At 32.2% G+C, this 16,409-nt stretch overlaps 1 protein-coding gene across 1 annotated transcript; it reads left to right on the forward strand.

Annotated features, from left to right (window-relative positions):
- Positions 1–13,600: 13,600 nt before the first annotated feature.
- LOC141701451 (agamous-like MADS-box protein AGL62) lies at positions 13,601–14,269 on the forward strand. The gene has a single exon (XM_074505101.1). The coding sequence runs from the start codon at positions 13,601–13,603 to the stop codon at positions 14,267–14,269; it is 669 nt and encodes a 222-aa protein (XP_074361202.1).
- Positions 14,270–16,409: the final 2,140 nt, after the last annotated feature.

Below are 16,409 nucleotides of genomic sequence, written 5' to 3' on the forward strand. Positions count from 1 at the left end.
TTTGGATGCGGCTGGAAAGAAGAGGATGCTTCAATTGAATGAACTCGACGAGTTTCGACTTCAAGCTTATGAGAACAACAAAATGTACAAGGAGAAAGTCAAGAGGTGGCACGATCGAGGTCTAGTGCTTAAATCATTTGTGTCGGGGAAATAATTTCTTTTGTTCAACTCTCGTCTCCGTTTTTCCTAGAAAGTAGAAGTCAAAATGGTCAGGGCCGTTTATTGTCTAAACAATGTTTCCACATGGAGCGGTGGAAATTTTTAGAATGATCCGGCCCAAGCATTCAAGGTAAATGGTCAGAGGTTGAAGCATTACTATGGTGACACGGTAAACCGCGAGGTGGTTAGTGTCGTTCTATTGTCCATTTGATCTCGAGATTCTACGTCGAGCTAGCGACGTAAAAGAAGCGCTTCTTGGGAGGCAACCCAATTTTGTTGTACATTAGGAGGTAGAGGATGCAAGAAAAAAGGATAAAAACACAAAAAAAATCAGAAAAAGAAGAAAATTCAGGGCCAACTCCAGTGACCAAGTGCGGCCTCGCTGATCCAGCGCGCGGCCACGGCCACGCTCGTGCCGATTTTCCAGAGAGTGAGCGCACCGCGCCGTCCTAGCAGGCACCCGCGACGGGTCCCTGTTCGAAAAAAAATAAAACAGCAGTTTTAAGAGAAAATCAGGATTTTTAATCAAAATCAATTCCAAACCGATTTTTACTCTTCCACATCCCATAATTCCCTCTCCAAATCAAACCCATTATTCCCACGATTCCCATAATCAATTCCAACTTCTATTCCTTATCAAATTCTAACCTCCCCACCTATAAATATATACACTTAACACAACTTCTCCACCACATCACAAATTCTCAAACACAAATCTCTCTCAAACACTTAAACTTTTATTTTTTCTCATTCAATCCCAATGGCACCCAAGAGACAAAGAACACAAGTAGGCAGCAGCACCACCAATTCTTCATATGCGGGTGGTGTGAGGCCCAGGTTTTCTACTACTGAGGCTGAGGAGGAGTACACGAGGCTTCTCTCAAAGCCTATTGCTAAGGAGCGAGGTTTTCTGCCATCGGGAAAGGATGCTAAGCTGTTAGAGATGATTCTCGAGATGGGCTGGGTTTCTTTTTGTGAGGCGCCCGCTGCTATGCTCATGAGTGTTATGCGGGAGTTCTATGCTAACCAAGGCAGAGAAGAAGGGCTTCATGGAGTGAGGGGGAGGACTGTTGAGTACAGTGCTGATGCTATCAGGACGGTGATTGAGCCGCCCGCGAGGAAGGTGGGTCAGGACACTTGGAACGATAAGACTCCGGAGGACTTTGATTTGGATCTCATTGTTGCTACTCTCTACGTGCCTGAGACTCATTGGAAGTTCAAAAGTGGCACTACTGATTACTCCACATTCCCTGCTTCGTGCATGAACAGGTTTGCACGGGCTTGGAACTCACTTATTTGTGCTAACATTTATGCCATCTTTGCATGTGCATGAGTTTACTATGGAGCGTGCTAGTCTTGTGAGGGATGCAGGGTGATATATTGATTTGGAGATGGTTATATTAGGGGATTCTGAGATTTTTGAGAGGAGGTACTACAGGTGTTATTTTGTATGCGTTCGTAGTGACGAAGTTGTGTGTGGCAGTTGGTGTTCATTGGCCCGCACATGAGCAGCTTCAGTTTCCCAGCGCTCCTATTGACAGTTCTACACTGTTGAGCATGCAGGAGTGGTATGGAGGGAAGCCCAATCCTAAGGGTCTTGGGTACTCGTATGATTATCTGCTAGGTGGTAAGCCTATGGAGGCAGCTACGGCGGGGGGTTCTCAGCATGCCCGTCGAGCAGCTTGGAGAGCTCAGTTAGGAGAGGAGGCTGAACCGTCAGGATCGCAGCAGCAGCAGCAGGAGGCAGCAGAGGTTGGAGCTGGTTCGAGTTCAACACAGTATAGGCGTCTTACGAGGAGGATGGATGTGATGCACGACATCCATAGTCGGTTTGCACACGATCTCACCCAGGCACTTGGGACAACTTTTAAAGCCACGGAGTTGACATCCAGTGGCCAGTTTTTGGTGAGGATTCCGTGTATGCGCCTCCAGACACGCCTGACACTCCACCCGTTGAGGGTGATGATTCTGATTCGCAGTAGGTATGCCTGATTTCTTACTATTACCTTCATTGAGGACAGTGAATATTTTAAGTTTGGGGGTAGTAGTTGAAGAAATATGTTATTGTGTGAGTCACATATAGTTGCATGTTCATGATAGTTTAGTTCATATAGTTTGCATATTTTGCCATGTAGTATTTTTATTATTTTATTTTTGATAGTTTTATTTTATTTTGTTCATATAGTTTTCATGCATTTGCATTACAACATGATCCATTAGATAATTTTTTGATTGATTTGTGATGTTGATGCTAGTGTAGTGATGTCGTGTTTAGAGATGTTAAGTCATATTAAGTTGGTTTGCATGCTAGAGACACTTGTATTTCACTAAGTCTTATAGGTTGCTAGAGTGCTAGATCATGGTCATGGTTTGTTTGTTTGTCGAGGTGTAATCGCTTGTTTATATTTAAAATTTAGGATATTCTCTTAATAATAAAAGACAAGGATATTTAAAAAATTGGAGAAATTGGATTTCATTGCTAGTTGTGTGGCTAGGTGTCAAATGGCTAGTAGTCGGATATTTTATGAGTAGTCTAGGGTTGAATGAGATGGAGCGAAATGCACTCATTCAAAAATGCGTTGAAAAAAAAGAGAAAAAAAATGAAAGAGAAGAAAAAAAAAGAGAATAAGTGTTATGTATAATTGATCATGGAGTGGGCTCTTTAGTACTCGAGTTATTAAGTTCTTAGGGGAGTTTGTGCCTAATGACCTAAGGCTTTTATAGTCTGGGATCCGCTAACCTAACGCTCGCTACATGGGTACTATTGTATAAGTCTTTTGTGAACCTCACTCATTGCACGATCAAATAAGCAAATCTGTTTATTTTATTATGAATAAAATCATGAATCCATATAAAACTCTTGATATAAGAATTGAAGTGTTGTAAGTTATTCTGAGTCTAGTTCTGTTTATAAACTTGCATTGTCTGGTAAGTAGTGAGTCATGATTGTTGATCTAGTTACGATAGTACATCTGTAAGCATTTGTACACATGCACGTCTCTAGTTTGTAAGTTAATTTATGAGGTTTGACTGATCTTTATGCAAATAATTACATTTCCTGAGGTATTGCTTGTAGATTGGTTTAGTTATTCTATGGAGGAGAAAAGACAGCAGCTCGTGTTCTCAAGCAGGTTTCCTTTGGCCGACATTATTATAAATTTTTATGATTGACTTGTCAGGACATATGTTCAAATTAAATTCACAGACGCACATGATACATGCAAGATCTCATATTATTACGAGAAAAGTTATCTTTTGTAATAATATTTGGACCCCTAGTATTTATAAGATTGGATTTTTTAATAATATTTTGGACCCCTAATATTTTGTAGTAGAGGGTTTTTTGGTTGAAATAATAATTGTTTGTTCTTTTTTATTATCTCATTTTGAAACAAATAATAATTTTTCCATAAATACATATTATTACGGTACAATTACAGTCAACAATTTCATATACGACATAATTTTTTTCGTTATTTTGGTTTATCTTTTTCGTACACAAACACGTAATTGTAATTAAATAAATAAATTAAGAGGGCGGTTTTTGAATTTACCTTTGTTACACGACATGAACAGATATAAATTGACATAAATACATATTTAAATAAATATTTTAAAATTATTTAAATATATTTTATAAATGTATATTGTATTTATAATTTTTATAAAAAAATAGAAAAAAATTCAAATTCAAAAATTTGACAAAACTTATAACTTATTGACTTAAACTCAATTAATAAAAGTACTCCTAACAAAAAAATATATTGGAAAAAGAAAAATCATTATTTTGTGAAAATGTTAAAAACAAAAGAAGAAGCTATTGATTAATTATAAATTAGATTTGAATGAGACCTTTGACGATTTTCGCTTGCGACTCAACTGGAGGAACCTAAATATGGAAGCGAACGAGGGCTTGTCGTGCATTTTGACAAACTCCCACACATATTTCAAGTAAAATGTGTCACGTGCACATACGAGTAATGTAACTTATAGAATTTCCTTTGGCTTCCCATTCTGCTAGTAATAAAAAGATATGCGAAAACTCTTACCCATATCTCCATATTTTTTTAAATTATTTGCTGGAGTTGTTCGATTATAACTTGAGGCGCTACTTCAATGGCTCGATCTGAAAGATGACCGTCTCTACAATTTTAGTACCATATCTTCCAAAACCAAGTTGTATACCGTCTTGTTTGCAACCTCTACTATATCCTCGTTTACGATATATATGATATGATATATATGTATATAATTATTTTGTTCATTTCGACTAGGGCGACCTTTTTTTAGTAAATGAAATCCATATACGGGGTCAGAGGATTTGGTCATCATGATGAAACCTCAATCCAAGATAAATTATTTAATCAATAAACAAATGTCAGCAGAAGATATTTAACATCTATGACCCCAAACTAATCCAAGATCTTTTAAGATTACAGTCTAGAACAAGAATTCCAATTCAATAAATACATTTTTCACTTTCTTTTAAAATAATTCTCAATTCAATACCAAACCCACTAGTATAACTTGAAAAGAAGTACACTAGTCCCAACTATAAAATAACATAATATATAATATAATATAATAACTATAATATAATATAATATAATATAATATAATATAATATAAACAACTTACATAACAGAACACTAGTCCGCAAACCCTGGACCAACCAACCTTCCAAAAGCTTCTTCATTGCTTCCTCGAATTACACGGCTAAATATATATAATATTTTGTTCGTTTCGAGTAGGGCGACCTTTTTTAAGAAAATGAAATCCATACTTTGACAAATGAGATTTTTTAACAAGTAGACACTTCAGCAGGAGCATAATCGATTTTATGGTTAAATACATTACGAGATATTTTTTCATACTTTTCATATTTAGTTCTAACTATTTTTTGCACCCTTTAATCGACCTGAACAACATGTACACATATAAGGATCCCCTCCACCCTTTTTCATTACTAATGGAATATCATTCATTATTTTACTAAAATTGGAACGCAGTGAATTTTGTTTTATTTCAAGGTTAAAAACAAATATATTGAGTAACACGAGAAGTACTTTGTTGAACAGGTTTTATTTTTACGGACTCAATTAAGGTCCCTCGGGAACGGAATGCTGCCCTTTTTCTATGTTAGCCAAATAGTCTGGATGGGATGAGACTAAAATTTAATCAAAATTATAATATTTAAACAATGTTTTGGTCAAAAATTACATAAAATATGACCACAAAATTACACGACATGCAGGTACATGTACACAAACGAATTCTTACTAGTGATGGATTTAGTATTCATTTAAACTAAACACGAAAGTACAAGAAGACGTGGAAAGAATATAAAATGAACAAATATCAGGTTTAAGTAAAAATCATCGTTCAACAAAATAAAAAATGAATTGACACTAGTACGAAAACATGAAAACTCCATTCAAATAAAAATGATTTTGAACTGAAATTAAAAAATTAAAATATTTCAATTTAATTGTTTCAATTCGATAAAATATTCCACCTAAATTGATTAAAATCGGACCATGTTAATAATATAAATAAATAAATATTATTCATATTTTATATAACTATTTGCTATTGCATTTTTAGGAACAGGAGATATATGATTCTTGTTCCAATTTTATCCGAAAAATAGCGACTGCATTTTAGATAGGGTCATAGAGAGGGAGGGAGGGAGGGAGTGAGGTTCTTGTTGTTTCCACTTTCTCTCAAAGTTATTCCTCACCAGTCCTCACACTAGAACTCCCGCACAAATACTTGGTACTTGGTTCTTGATTGACATAAGTTCAATCTATGTTCCGCGTTCTTTCATAACAGTAAAAGCAATCCTCCTTTCTTTTATCTTTCAAAGCTTGTCTATTCACGGTTTTATCATCGTAAATCGAAAAATGAGTGTTTAACATGCCTGAGGATTGCCATCAAAATTTGAGTAGAATCATAGTATTTCTTAACTTCTTTGGGCACAACCTATTGTAGAAACATTGCTAGTTTCTTGGCTAAGGTATATGATAATGTTATTGAATAGAATGCAAATGCAACTTGTTCTCGAAAAATGGTGCCTGTCACTTTATTTGCATAGGTACACAAAGGAAGATTTAAGCTGATCAACGAGATGTGCACCAAGGAATTATCATCATAAATATTCCGTCTAATAGCGTGATTAGTAAAAATACGACATAAGATTCTTCTAAAAACAGCTCTGCTCCCATATTCCCATCCAATCTTATAAGGATTCGATTCATTAAGAAGTGGATGTGGATTTTCACTCGTCCATAAAACCAGATCCTAACTACTAAACTTATATATTTATAAATTATTAATATATATAAATAAAATTTAAATATAATCAATTAATAAAATTAATTTATATGTATTAATATTCTAATTTTTCAAGTTATTTTATTTTATTTTCAAAGTAACTATTATTTCATCATATTAAAATTTCTTCTACACACCACATTTTATCATATTATAATGAGTGAATCATGTGTGTCATAAATTATTTTCATACATAATATTTTATTTATTCACAATTCACAACATTTTTTATTTTAATTTTTAAAAACGACTTATATAATTAATTCATATATTTCTTAAATTACAATGTTTACTTTTATGTATTTATTTTATAATTATTTTAAACTGAACTATTTTCACATATTTTCAAATTTTTATTTTCACAACATCTCTGACTTAAAATAGTTTTGTGTGCTTAAGTTTTTTTATTATTGAACCATGTTAAATTAAAATTATTCATCTCAAAAAATTTAAATGGATTCGGAGGTCCTATCCGATAATCGGAGATCCTAATGAATTTGGATATAAATTATGTTATTAAAAATCTGAAATTGATCTGATCTCAATCCAATCCAACAAATTTAAATAATATGAATTTAATTAAATCCGATCCAAATTTGAACATCAGCACAAGGATAACTTACTCCGATTCACATTGTATATCTCCTAAAAGGCACTTACGCTTCAATTCAACAGAAATGGAATGAAATTTTATCATGTTTTACTAAAATTGCACCAAAATTTCCATCATATTTTAGCCAATATTATTGTATGGTAATAATTCTATCCCCAAAAACTTCTGTATTCATGATTATATCTTCCTATAAAGAGGTGTTAGCATATTTTTCGGCAATTGAACCTTCCTCCAACAAAAAAATCCTTTTAGGCCATATTATTAAATGAAAAATAGATTATTCCCATTATTTGATACATTGACGTCTTACGGATCGTAATATCTTAAAAATCTTATGCAAATCATGTTTTCCGGTAAGAAAAATATATTTAAAAGGAAATTACAATACCGAATTTGACACGTAAGTCACAGCAAAAATTTAGTCAAAACGGACACTGCTAAATAATTAGCTATACGTAGATATTGTCGAATTATTTTTTCATGTGAATTTTAAGGAAATTTTCACTAGATTAAGTAAAATGAGAGTGGTGGTGACAACCGGCAGAATAACAAATTCGCTAGAATAAGTATTTAATAATAAAATTTATTGGTTTAATTTGAATTAAAAATGTGCAATAGCATTAATATTACTAATATCCATACATTAAGAAATAAGATTTTTGTAACTCCCAAATCATTGATATTGTCACAGGTACAATATGTTTAATTTCCTTAAAACAGATTAGGAGGTTATAATTGTTGCCAGCTTTCAGTGTAAATGCCAAGCCTCTTATAAATAGCATATGATTTTACACTACAAATCAGAGCTTCAACATGCATAAACATTGCTCCATTGGCTTTTCTTTTGGTTTCCGTTCTTGATAGCTTGTTTAGAGATGGCAAAAAAGCCCAGCATTGGTCACCAAAAGATCAAGATTGCGAAAATAGAGCATAAGAATCACCTGTAAGTTACCTTCTCCAAACGTCGATCTGGCCTTTTTAAGAAGGCGAGTGAGCTCCGTACACTTTGTGGAGTTGGGACTGCCGTTGTATTCCAAGCGTTTTGGTATGAGGAAAAAGCTTAGTCCGAGATATGTTGGACCTTTTGAGGTTTTGGTATCGTAGAGAGTTGCGTTGTCGCCACAACTATCTCATGTGCATAATGTGTTTCATGTATCTGTTTTGAGGGGCTATAAATATCATCCATTACACGTAGTTTAGTATCCATTGAATAAGATTAGAGAAGATCTTTCTTGTGAGGAAGAAGCTTGAGAGGAGCGAATTTGAGGAAGAACGCCATTCCGTTTGTGAAAATTTTGTGGAAAAATCATCCGGAGAGAGAGTCTACTTGGGAATTAGAAGAATCTATTTGTGAGAAATATCCGTATTTATTCGATTCAGGTACGAGTTTTTAGTTTTGTTTAATTCTGGGGACGGAATCGTATTTAAGGGGGGTATATATGTAATATACGAGAATTTAATAATAATAAGATTTGAATTAAAATTAAAATAAGTGATTTAATTCATTTGTTAAATAGCATAGAAATAAAAGTAATAGTAATTAGTTGTTATAATTCTAATTCTAATAGTTAGAGGATACCTTGTGTAATATATATATATATATATATCAACACATGGGCATTCTTAATTTACGCAAGCAAAGGAAAAGAGAAGAAAAATCTTAGAAGAGCAGGCGGATAAAGACTTAGAGGAAAACAGAGTCATCGAGCCTTGTAGTAGTTTTTTTGTTTGTTTTCATTGAATAAGGTAACTCTTTATTGCCTGTTATTATAATTAGTCATATAGCTAAGCACTTCGCATGTGACCTTGTCAATTGTTGACAGAGCACACACAACACACAAATTTAGTAATAAAGTGTATGGCCATCCTTGTTTCTTTGTTGTCAAATCACGTCATTAGTGTCAAGTGCGAATTATATTATTTATTTATACATATGTTTAATCCACAAGATCGGCTGCTTCAATTCCAATTTCATGTTACTTTAAAATTATTAAGTTAGATTATGCATATGTGAGCTTTTATTTAATTGCGGTTGATTAGACTATGATAGTGTGGCAACTGGATGATTCAAGTTATTTAAATTATTTATATAAAATTAAAATTTTGTGAGGGTTTTTCACTACTTCAATATACTATTTATTAGTTATAATTTAAATTGATTTTATGTATGCCACTTACGATTAAAACAATTTAATTGGTGTACATGTACTTAGTCCAATTATACTAGTGAGTCCAATTATACTAGTGTCATAATTTATAATTAATTATTTAATAAAGGTGAACAATGGTAGTTAATTTGGAATCTAACTATTTTAAGTATATGTATTATTAAATTAGTAAGCAGTGTGGTAGTTAGGTGCATTTGTTTAAACAAATTGTATAATTATAAATGTAATAATGACATGACATTTGGTCTCTTTAGTGTTAAATTCGAGGACATGTAATGTACTGATTCGGAGCCTAATAGTTGTGTATTGATAAAAAAATCATTTTTGAATAAATTAAGAAGCAACAAACATTAATTATAAATTTTAATTTTGTAATTAGATCACGGGTCGGGGATTTAGCACATCATTTGCAGATTTTGATATTACTTTAGTTGCGATATTCGAGGTATGGATTATGTCCCTTTTTTATTCACCGTTACTCCTCTTGTCCATTATATTTATTTGATTCATTATGTTCTACTTTCTGTTCATTCCGTTAATATTTGCTTTGACCGTTTTAATTTCCGAAAATTATTTTAAAATTTGATTTTGAAAATTTAGATATCGGTGTATGCGGTTTTCAAAAATTATTTATGACACTCACCTGCTTTGGAAATTTGTATCATTTTTCTCATGTGATTTTTAAATTTTGCGAGAATATTTTCATTTTGAACCCTTAGTGTGATTTAGGGTATACCGAGTTAACAGGAGTACTACAGCCATGTCATTGCGGTACCAGTGACATGACACTTCCGTGACACTGTGATTGGTCATGGCATATCCTTCTGTTAGCTCTTGGGAGGAGCGTTTGGCCATTTTGATATTTGTTCAGGATACGTGGCTGCACCCAGAATTTGATTTGTGATTTGATTTATGGTGACGTTGTATATGTCGTACACGTTATCCATTCTGTTGTATATATTAGGTACCTTATGATGTGTGTATTTGTATCCGTTCTGATTTCGGTATGAAATATCATAACCCAAAATTATTGTTTTATTATAAGCTGTGAAATATTTATTTCTGATTTTCTGTTTTATAAATTGTATTCCAAATCTGTACTGGACGTTTGGCTCATGCCGTATTTTTTTCCGGTAGGTGCATAAGGGAAATCTTGGACTGTGCTATGGAGAGCAACCCCATTTATTGATTAGAATTTTTGACTTTATCAATATCGGACTTAATTATTTATTTAGAGATTTCAACATTCATATTTTTGGTTTAGACAGTTTGTAGATTTAATATTATTTTTGGAGATTTTATACTGTTTATTTATTGTTTAGAAATATATTAGTGCTCTGTTTGCAGGTTTATGATAGGTAATACCTCCTTCTAATTTTTAAGAAGGGGTGTTACAAACTGGTAGTAATCAACTCCCGTTCTTCCAAAAACAGGTCTGCTCCCACCTTCCCATCTAGAGTTGCAAACGAACAGAACCGAGCCGAGTTCTGTCCGAGTCGAGCCGAGCATAATTTTTTTTAAAATGAACCGAGCCGAGCTGAGTTTAAAAACCCAGCCGAAAAAAAATATTTACGATCGGCTCGTTTATAAAGGAGCCGAGCCGGACACGAGTTTGCTCACGAATAACCGAGCCGAGCCGAACTCGAGCCGAGTCGAGTTGTTCACTAATAGTTCGCATATATTTTTAATCGACCAAGCTTAAGGTATAATTTATAACTTTATAAGTTTTATGGAGATCAAATACTAATTTCATCTTACAATTATATACTCACACTTACACTCTACACTTATCAATTTTTTTCACTAGTCGAGTTTTAAGAACAAAATTATTTTTATTTTAAATTAATGAGACATTCATAACTTTAGAAATTATACAATACTTTTAAATTGTCGATGTCGATTGTCAAAGATTTAGTAATTTTTTATATTTCAGTTAAATTGTTTTAGATTAGAAACGAGATATAAAATAAAATAAAGGAAGTAAGCCCATTTAAGTGGTTGAGAAATAAAATTATTAAAAATTATCTTATGTTTTTCTTAAAAATATTATAATTTATTTTAAGAACTCACTATTTTAATTTATTTGAAATTGTAATTTTGGTCGATTTTATCATAGACACCTCTAATAAAAGTGTGAGGTGATATTTAGTGTTAAGTTTAATTAGAAATTGTTTGTTAAAGTAATCAAGCTCTAGTGTTATGTCTGAAATTAATTAAATTATTTATTGTTAAAATATATATTAAATTTTTATTAAATTAATTATTATACATTAAAATTAGTATTAAATTTTAATTAAAAAAATTTAAAATCTTTATAAAAGTGATTAGTAAATATTTATTACTCCCTCAGTCCCTTCAAATTGTTTACATTTCTGGGGAAGTGTCTGGCACGCATTTTAAGGTGCATAAAAAGTATAGTTATGTAACTTATTCTTACAATTTTTTTTTTGAATAAAAGTTGAATGTTTTAATTTTTATTCAGAAAAATAAAATTATAAAAAAAATTACAGAAATATACTTTATATGCACCTTAAAATGCGTGTCGGACACTCTCTAAAAAATGTAAACAATTGAAAAGGACGGAGGGAGTATATGTTATATTTAAAAAATTTATCTAAGCCGAGTTACCGAGTTCGAGCCGAGTCCGAGCTAAACGAGCCGAGTCCGAGCCGAATATTAAAAAACTCGGCTCGGCTCGTTTAATTATCTGAGCTTATTTTTTCTTCGCGATCGGCTCGTTTAAGAAAACGAGTCTAGCCAAGTTCACTTAAGCGAACCGATCCCGATTTTTGTTCACGAACGGCTCTGTTCATTTGCAGCTCTATTCCCCTCCAATCTTACAAGGATTCGATTCATTAAGAAGTGGATATGGATTTTCACTCGTCGATAAAAACCACATCCGAACTACTAAACTTATACATTTATAAATTATTTATATATATAAATAAAATTTAACTATAATCAAGTAATAAAATTAATTTATACGTATTGGTATTCTAATTTTATAAGTTATTTTATTGTATTTTCACATTAACTATTATTTCATCACATTAAAATTTCTTGTACACACCACATGTTATCATATTCAAATGAGTGAATCATGTATGTCACAAATTATTTTTATACATAATATTTTAGTTATTCACAATTCACAACATTTTTTTATTTTAATTTTTGAAATTGACATATGTAATTAATTCATATATTTGTGAAATTACAATGTTTTACTTTTATGTATTTATTTTATAATTATTTTAAACTGAACTAGTTTCACATATTTTCAAAAAAAAATTATTTTCACAACACCTCTAACTTAAAATAGTTTCTTGTGCTTTAGTTTTTTTTATTATTGAACCATGTTAAATTAAAATTATTCATCTCAAAAAATTTAAATGGATCCAGTGGTCCGATCCGATAATCGAAGATCCTAATGAATTTGTTTATGAATTACGCTATTAAAAATCTGAAATTGATCCGATCTCAATCCAATCCAATAAATTTAAATGAATATGAATATGAATTTAATCAAATCCAATCCACGTTTGAACACCAGCACAAGGATAACTTAGTCTGGTTCGCATTGTATATCTCCTAAAAAGGCACTTAAGCTTCAATTCGACGGAAATGGAATGAAATTTTATCATATTTTACTAAAATTGCACCAAAATTTCCATCCTATTTTAGCCAATATTATTGTATGGTAATAATTCTATTTTAAATGAAAAATAGATTATACCCATTATTTGATACGTTGACGTCTTACGGATCGTAATATCTTAAAAAAATTTTGCAAATCATGCTTTCCGGTAAGAAAAATATATTTAAAAAGAAATTACAATAGCGAATTTCGACACGTAATTTAGAGAAAAAAATTTAGTCAAAACGGACACCGCTAAATAACTTATACGTAGATATTGTCAAATTAATTTTTCATGTGAATTTTAAGGTAATTTTCACTAGATTAAGTAAAATGAGAATGGTGGCTACAACCAGCCGAATAACAAATTCGCTACAATAAGTATTTAATAACAAAATTTATTGGCTTAATTTGATTTAAAAATATGCAATAACATGAATATTAGTAATATCCATACATTAAGAAATAAGATTTTTGTAACTCCCCAATCATTGATATTGTCACAGGAACAATATGTTTGATTCCCTTAACACAGATTAGGAGATTATAATTTTTGCCAGCTTTCAGTGTTAATGCCAAGCCTCTTATAAATACCAAATGATTTTACTCTACAAATCAGAGCTTCAACATACATAAACATTGCTCCATTTGCTTTTCTTTTGGTTTCTGTTCTTGATAGCTTGTTTAGAGATGGCCAAAAAGTTCAGCATTGGCCGCCAAAAGATCAAGATTGCGAAAATAGAGCGTAAGAATCACCTGCAAGTTACCTTCTCAAAGCGTCGATCAGGCCTTTTTAAGAAGGCAAGTGAGCTCTGTACACTTTGTGGAGTTGAGATTGCCATTATAGTCTTTTCTCCAGCTGGAAAAGTGTTCTCCTTTGGACATCCTAATGTTGAAGGTATAATTGATAGGTTTTTTAGTCGCAATCCTCCACCTTCAAACTCAAGCACTCTCCATCTCGTTGAAGCTCATCGTAGTATGACTGTTTGCGAGCTGAACTTCCATCTCACACAGATTTTCAATGAACTAGAGGGTGAGAGGAAGAGAGGAGAGGCACTTGATGACATGAGGCAAGCTAGCCAGAGCCAGTTTTGGTGGGAATCTCCAGTCGAAAAGATGGGATTTGATGAGCTTCAACAATTGAAGGACTGCATGGAAGCGTTGAAGAAAAATGTGAACAATCAAGCTAATAGCATCTTGATTGAGAATGCAAATTCTAATTTGCCACCTTTTGGTTTTAATGGACACAGGGCCTTTAATCAGTTTGAAGCTAAGCCTAATCAGATTGATCCTGCTTCTCATGTCCCTGGTTACGGATATGGTAATGGTTATTTTGGTCTGAGCAACTTTGCTGCGTAATCTGAGCTTGTGTCTTGCTAGACAGTTCTGAGTCTCCATTTTGATTGATGCTGTGTGGCTTTGCCGGAAAAGAAAGTTCATTTTTCTATCTATTGGTTAAAGTTGTAACTTAAATTTGACAAACAGTTTGATCTGAAGTTTATTCTGAGGTTTTAATGGATATTGTTTTTTGAAAATGGTCAGCTGCATATGTCTAAATATTCTTTAAGCTTAAAATGTCAATTACTATTGAAAAGTTATCAAAAAAGAGAGTTGGATGAACGCGTAACTTATAATCTTGTTTTTCATATCAAAACAAGTTATATTGGGAAAGAAAAATTACCAACTTTTTTTTGAAATATTAATAAAAAAGAAGAAGCAATTGATTAATCTATAAATTAGATTTGAAAGATGAACTTTGACTTACGACTCAAGGAACTGGATCTCGAAGGGAACGGGGTTTTGTCGTGCATTTGACAAACTCAGATTACAAATTTAAATAGGATATTAACATCTACCAACCCCCACTATATCTACCTTTACTATATATATTATATTTTGTTCGTTTCGGATATAGCATGACTTTTTTTGTACTGTATAAAATTCACACATTAACACTCGAGATCTTGTAATGAGTAGATACTTCCACAAAAGTATAATCGATTTTCTGATTAAATACAGTACGCGATATTTTTTTATACTTTTGGCATTCAATTCTAGCCATTTTCGCACCCTTTAATCGATCTAATCAACATATATACATATAACTCTCCCACCCCTTTTCATTACTAATGGATTATCCTTACTATTTTATTTTACTAAAAATGCAATGATCTTATTTTGTTTCTCGGTTTAAAACATATGTCTTTAGTTACATGAGAAGTATTTTTCTAAACATATTTTATCTTTACTGACTCAATTAAGATCCCTCGGGAATAAAATCTTACCCTTTTTCTATGTTAGCCAAACAGCCAGCCAGATGGAACGAGATTAAAATTTTTAAACTGGAGGAACCTAAATATGGAAGCGAACGAGGGCTTGTCGTGCATTTGACAAACTCACCACACATATTTCAAGTAAAATGTGTCACGTGCACATACGAGTAAGGTAACTCATAGAATTTCCTTTTCGCTTCCCATTCTGCTAGTACTAAAAAGATATGCGAGAACTCTTACCCATGTCTCCATATTTTTTTAAATTATTTGCTGGAGTTGTTCGATTATAACTTGAGGCGCTACTTCAATGGCTCGATCTGAAAGACGACCGTCTCTACAAGTTTTAGTACCATATCTTCCAAAACCAAGTTGTATACCGTCTTGTTTGCAACCTCTACTATATCCTCATTTACGATATATATGTATATGTATATATATATATAATATTTTGTTCATTTCGAATAGGGCGACCTTTTTTTAGTACATGAAATCCATATACGGGGTCAGAGGATTTGGTCATCACGATGAAACCTCAATCCAAGATAAATTATTTAATCAATAAACAAATGTCAGCAGAAGATATTTAACATCTATGACCCCAAACTAATCCAAGATCTTTTAAGATTACAGTTCTAGAAACAAGAATTCCAAATTCAATAAATACATTTTTCACTTTCTTTTAAAATAATTCTCAATTCAATACCAAACCCACTAGTATAACTTTGAAAAGAAGTACACTAGTCCCAACTATAAAATAACATAATATAATATAATATAATATAATATAATATAATATAATATAATATAATATAATATAATATAATATAAACACTTTACATAACAGAACTTACACTAGTCCGCAAACCCTGGACCAACCACCTTCCAAAAGCTTCTTCATTGCTTCCTCGAATTACACGGCTAATATATATAATATTTTGTTCATTTCGAGTAGGGCGACCTTTTTTAAGAAAATGAAATCCATACTTTGACAAATGAGATTTTGTAACAAGTAGACACTTCTGCAGGAGCATAATCGATTTTATCGTTAAATACATTACGAGATATTTTTTCATACTTTCATATTTAGTTCTAACTATTTTTTGCACCCTTTAATCGACCTGAACAACATTAACACATATAAGGATCCCCTCCACCCTTTTTCATTACTAATGGAATATCATTCATTATTTTACTAAAATTGGAACGCAGTGATTTTGTTTTATTTC

The sequence above is a fragment of the Apium graveolens genome, unplaced genomic scaffold, assembly GCF_009905375.1.
Source record: "Apium graveolens cultivar Ventura unplaced genomic scaffold, ASM990537v1 ctg3852, whole genome shotgun sequence".
NCBI classification, from domain to species: domain Eukaryota; kingdom Viridiplantae; phylum Streptophyta; class Magnoliopsida; order Apiales; family Apiaceae; genus Apium; species Apium graveolens.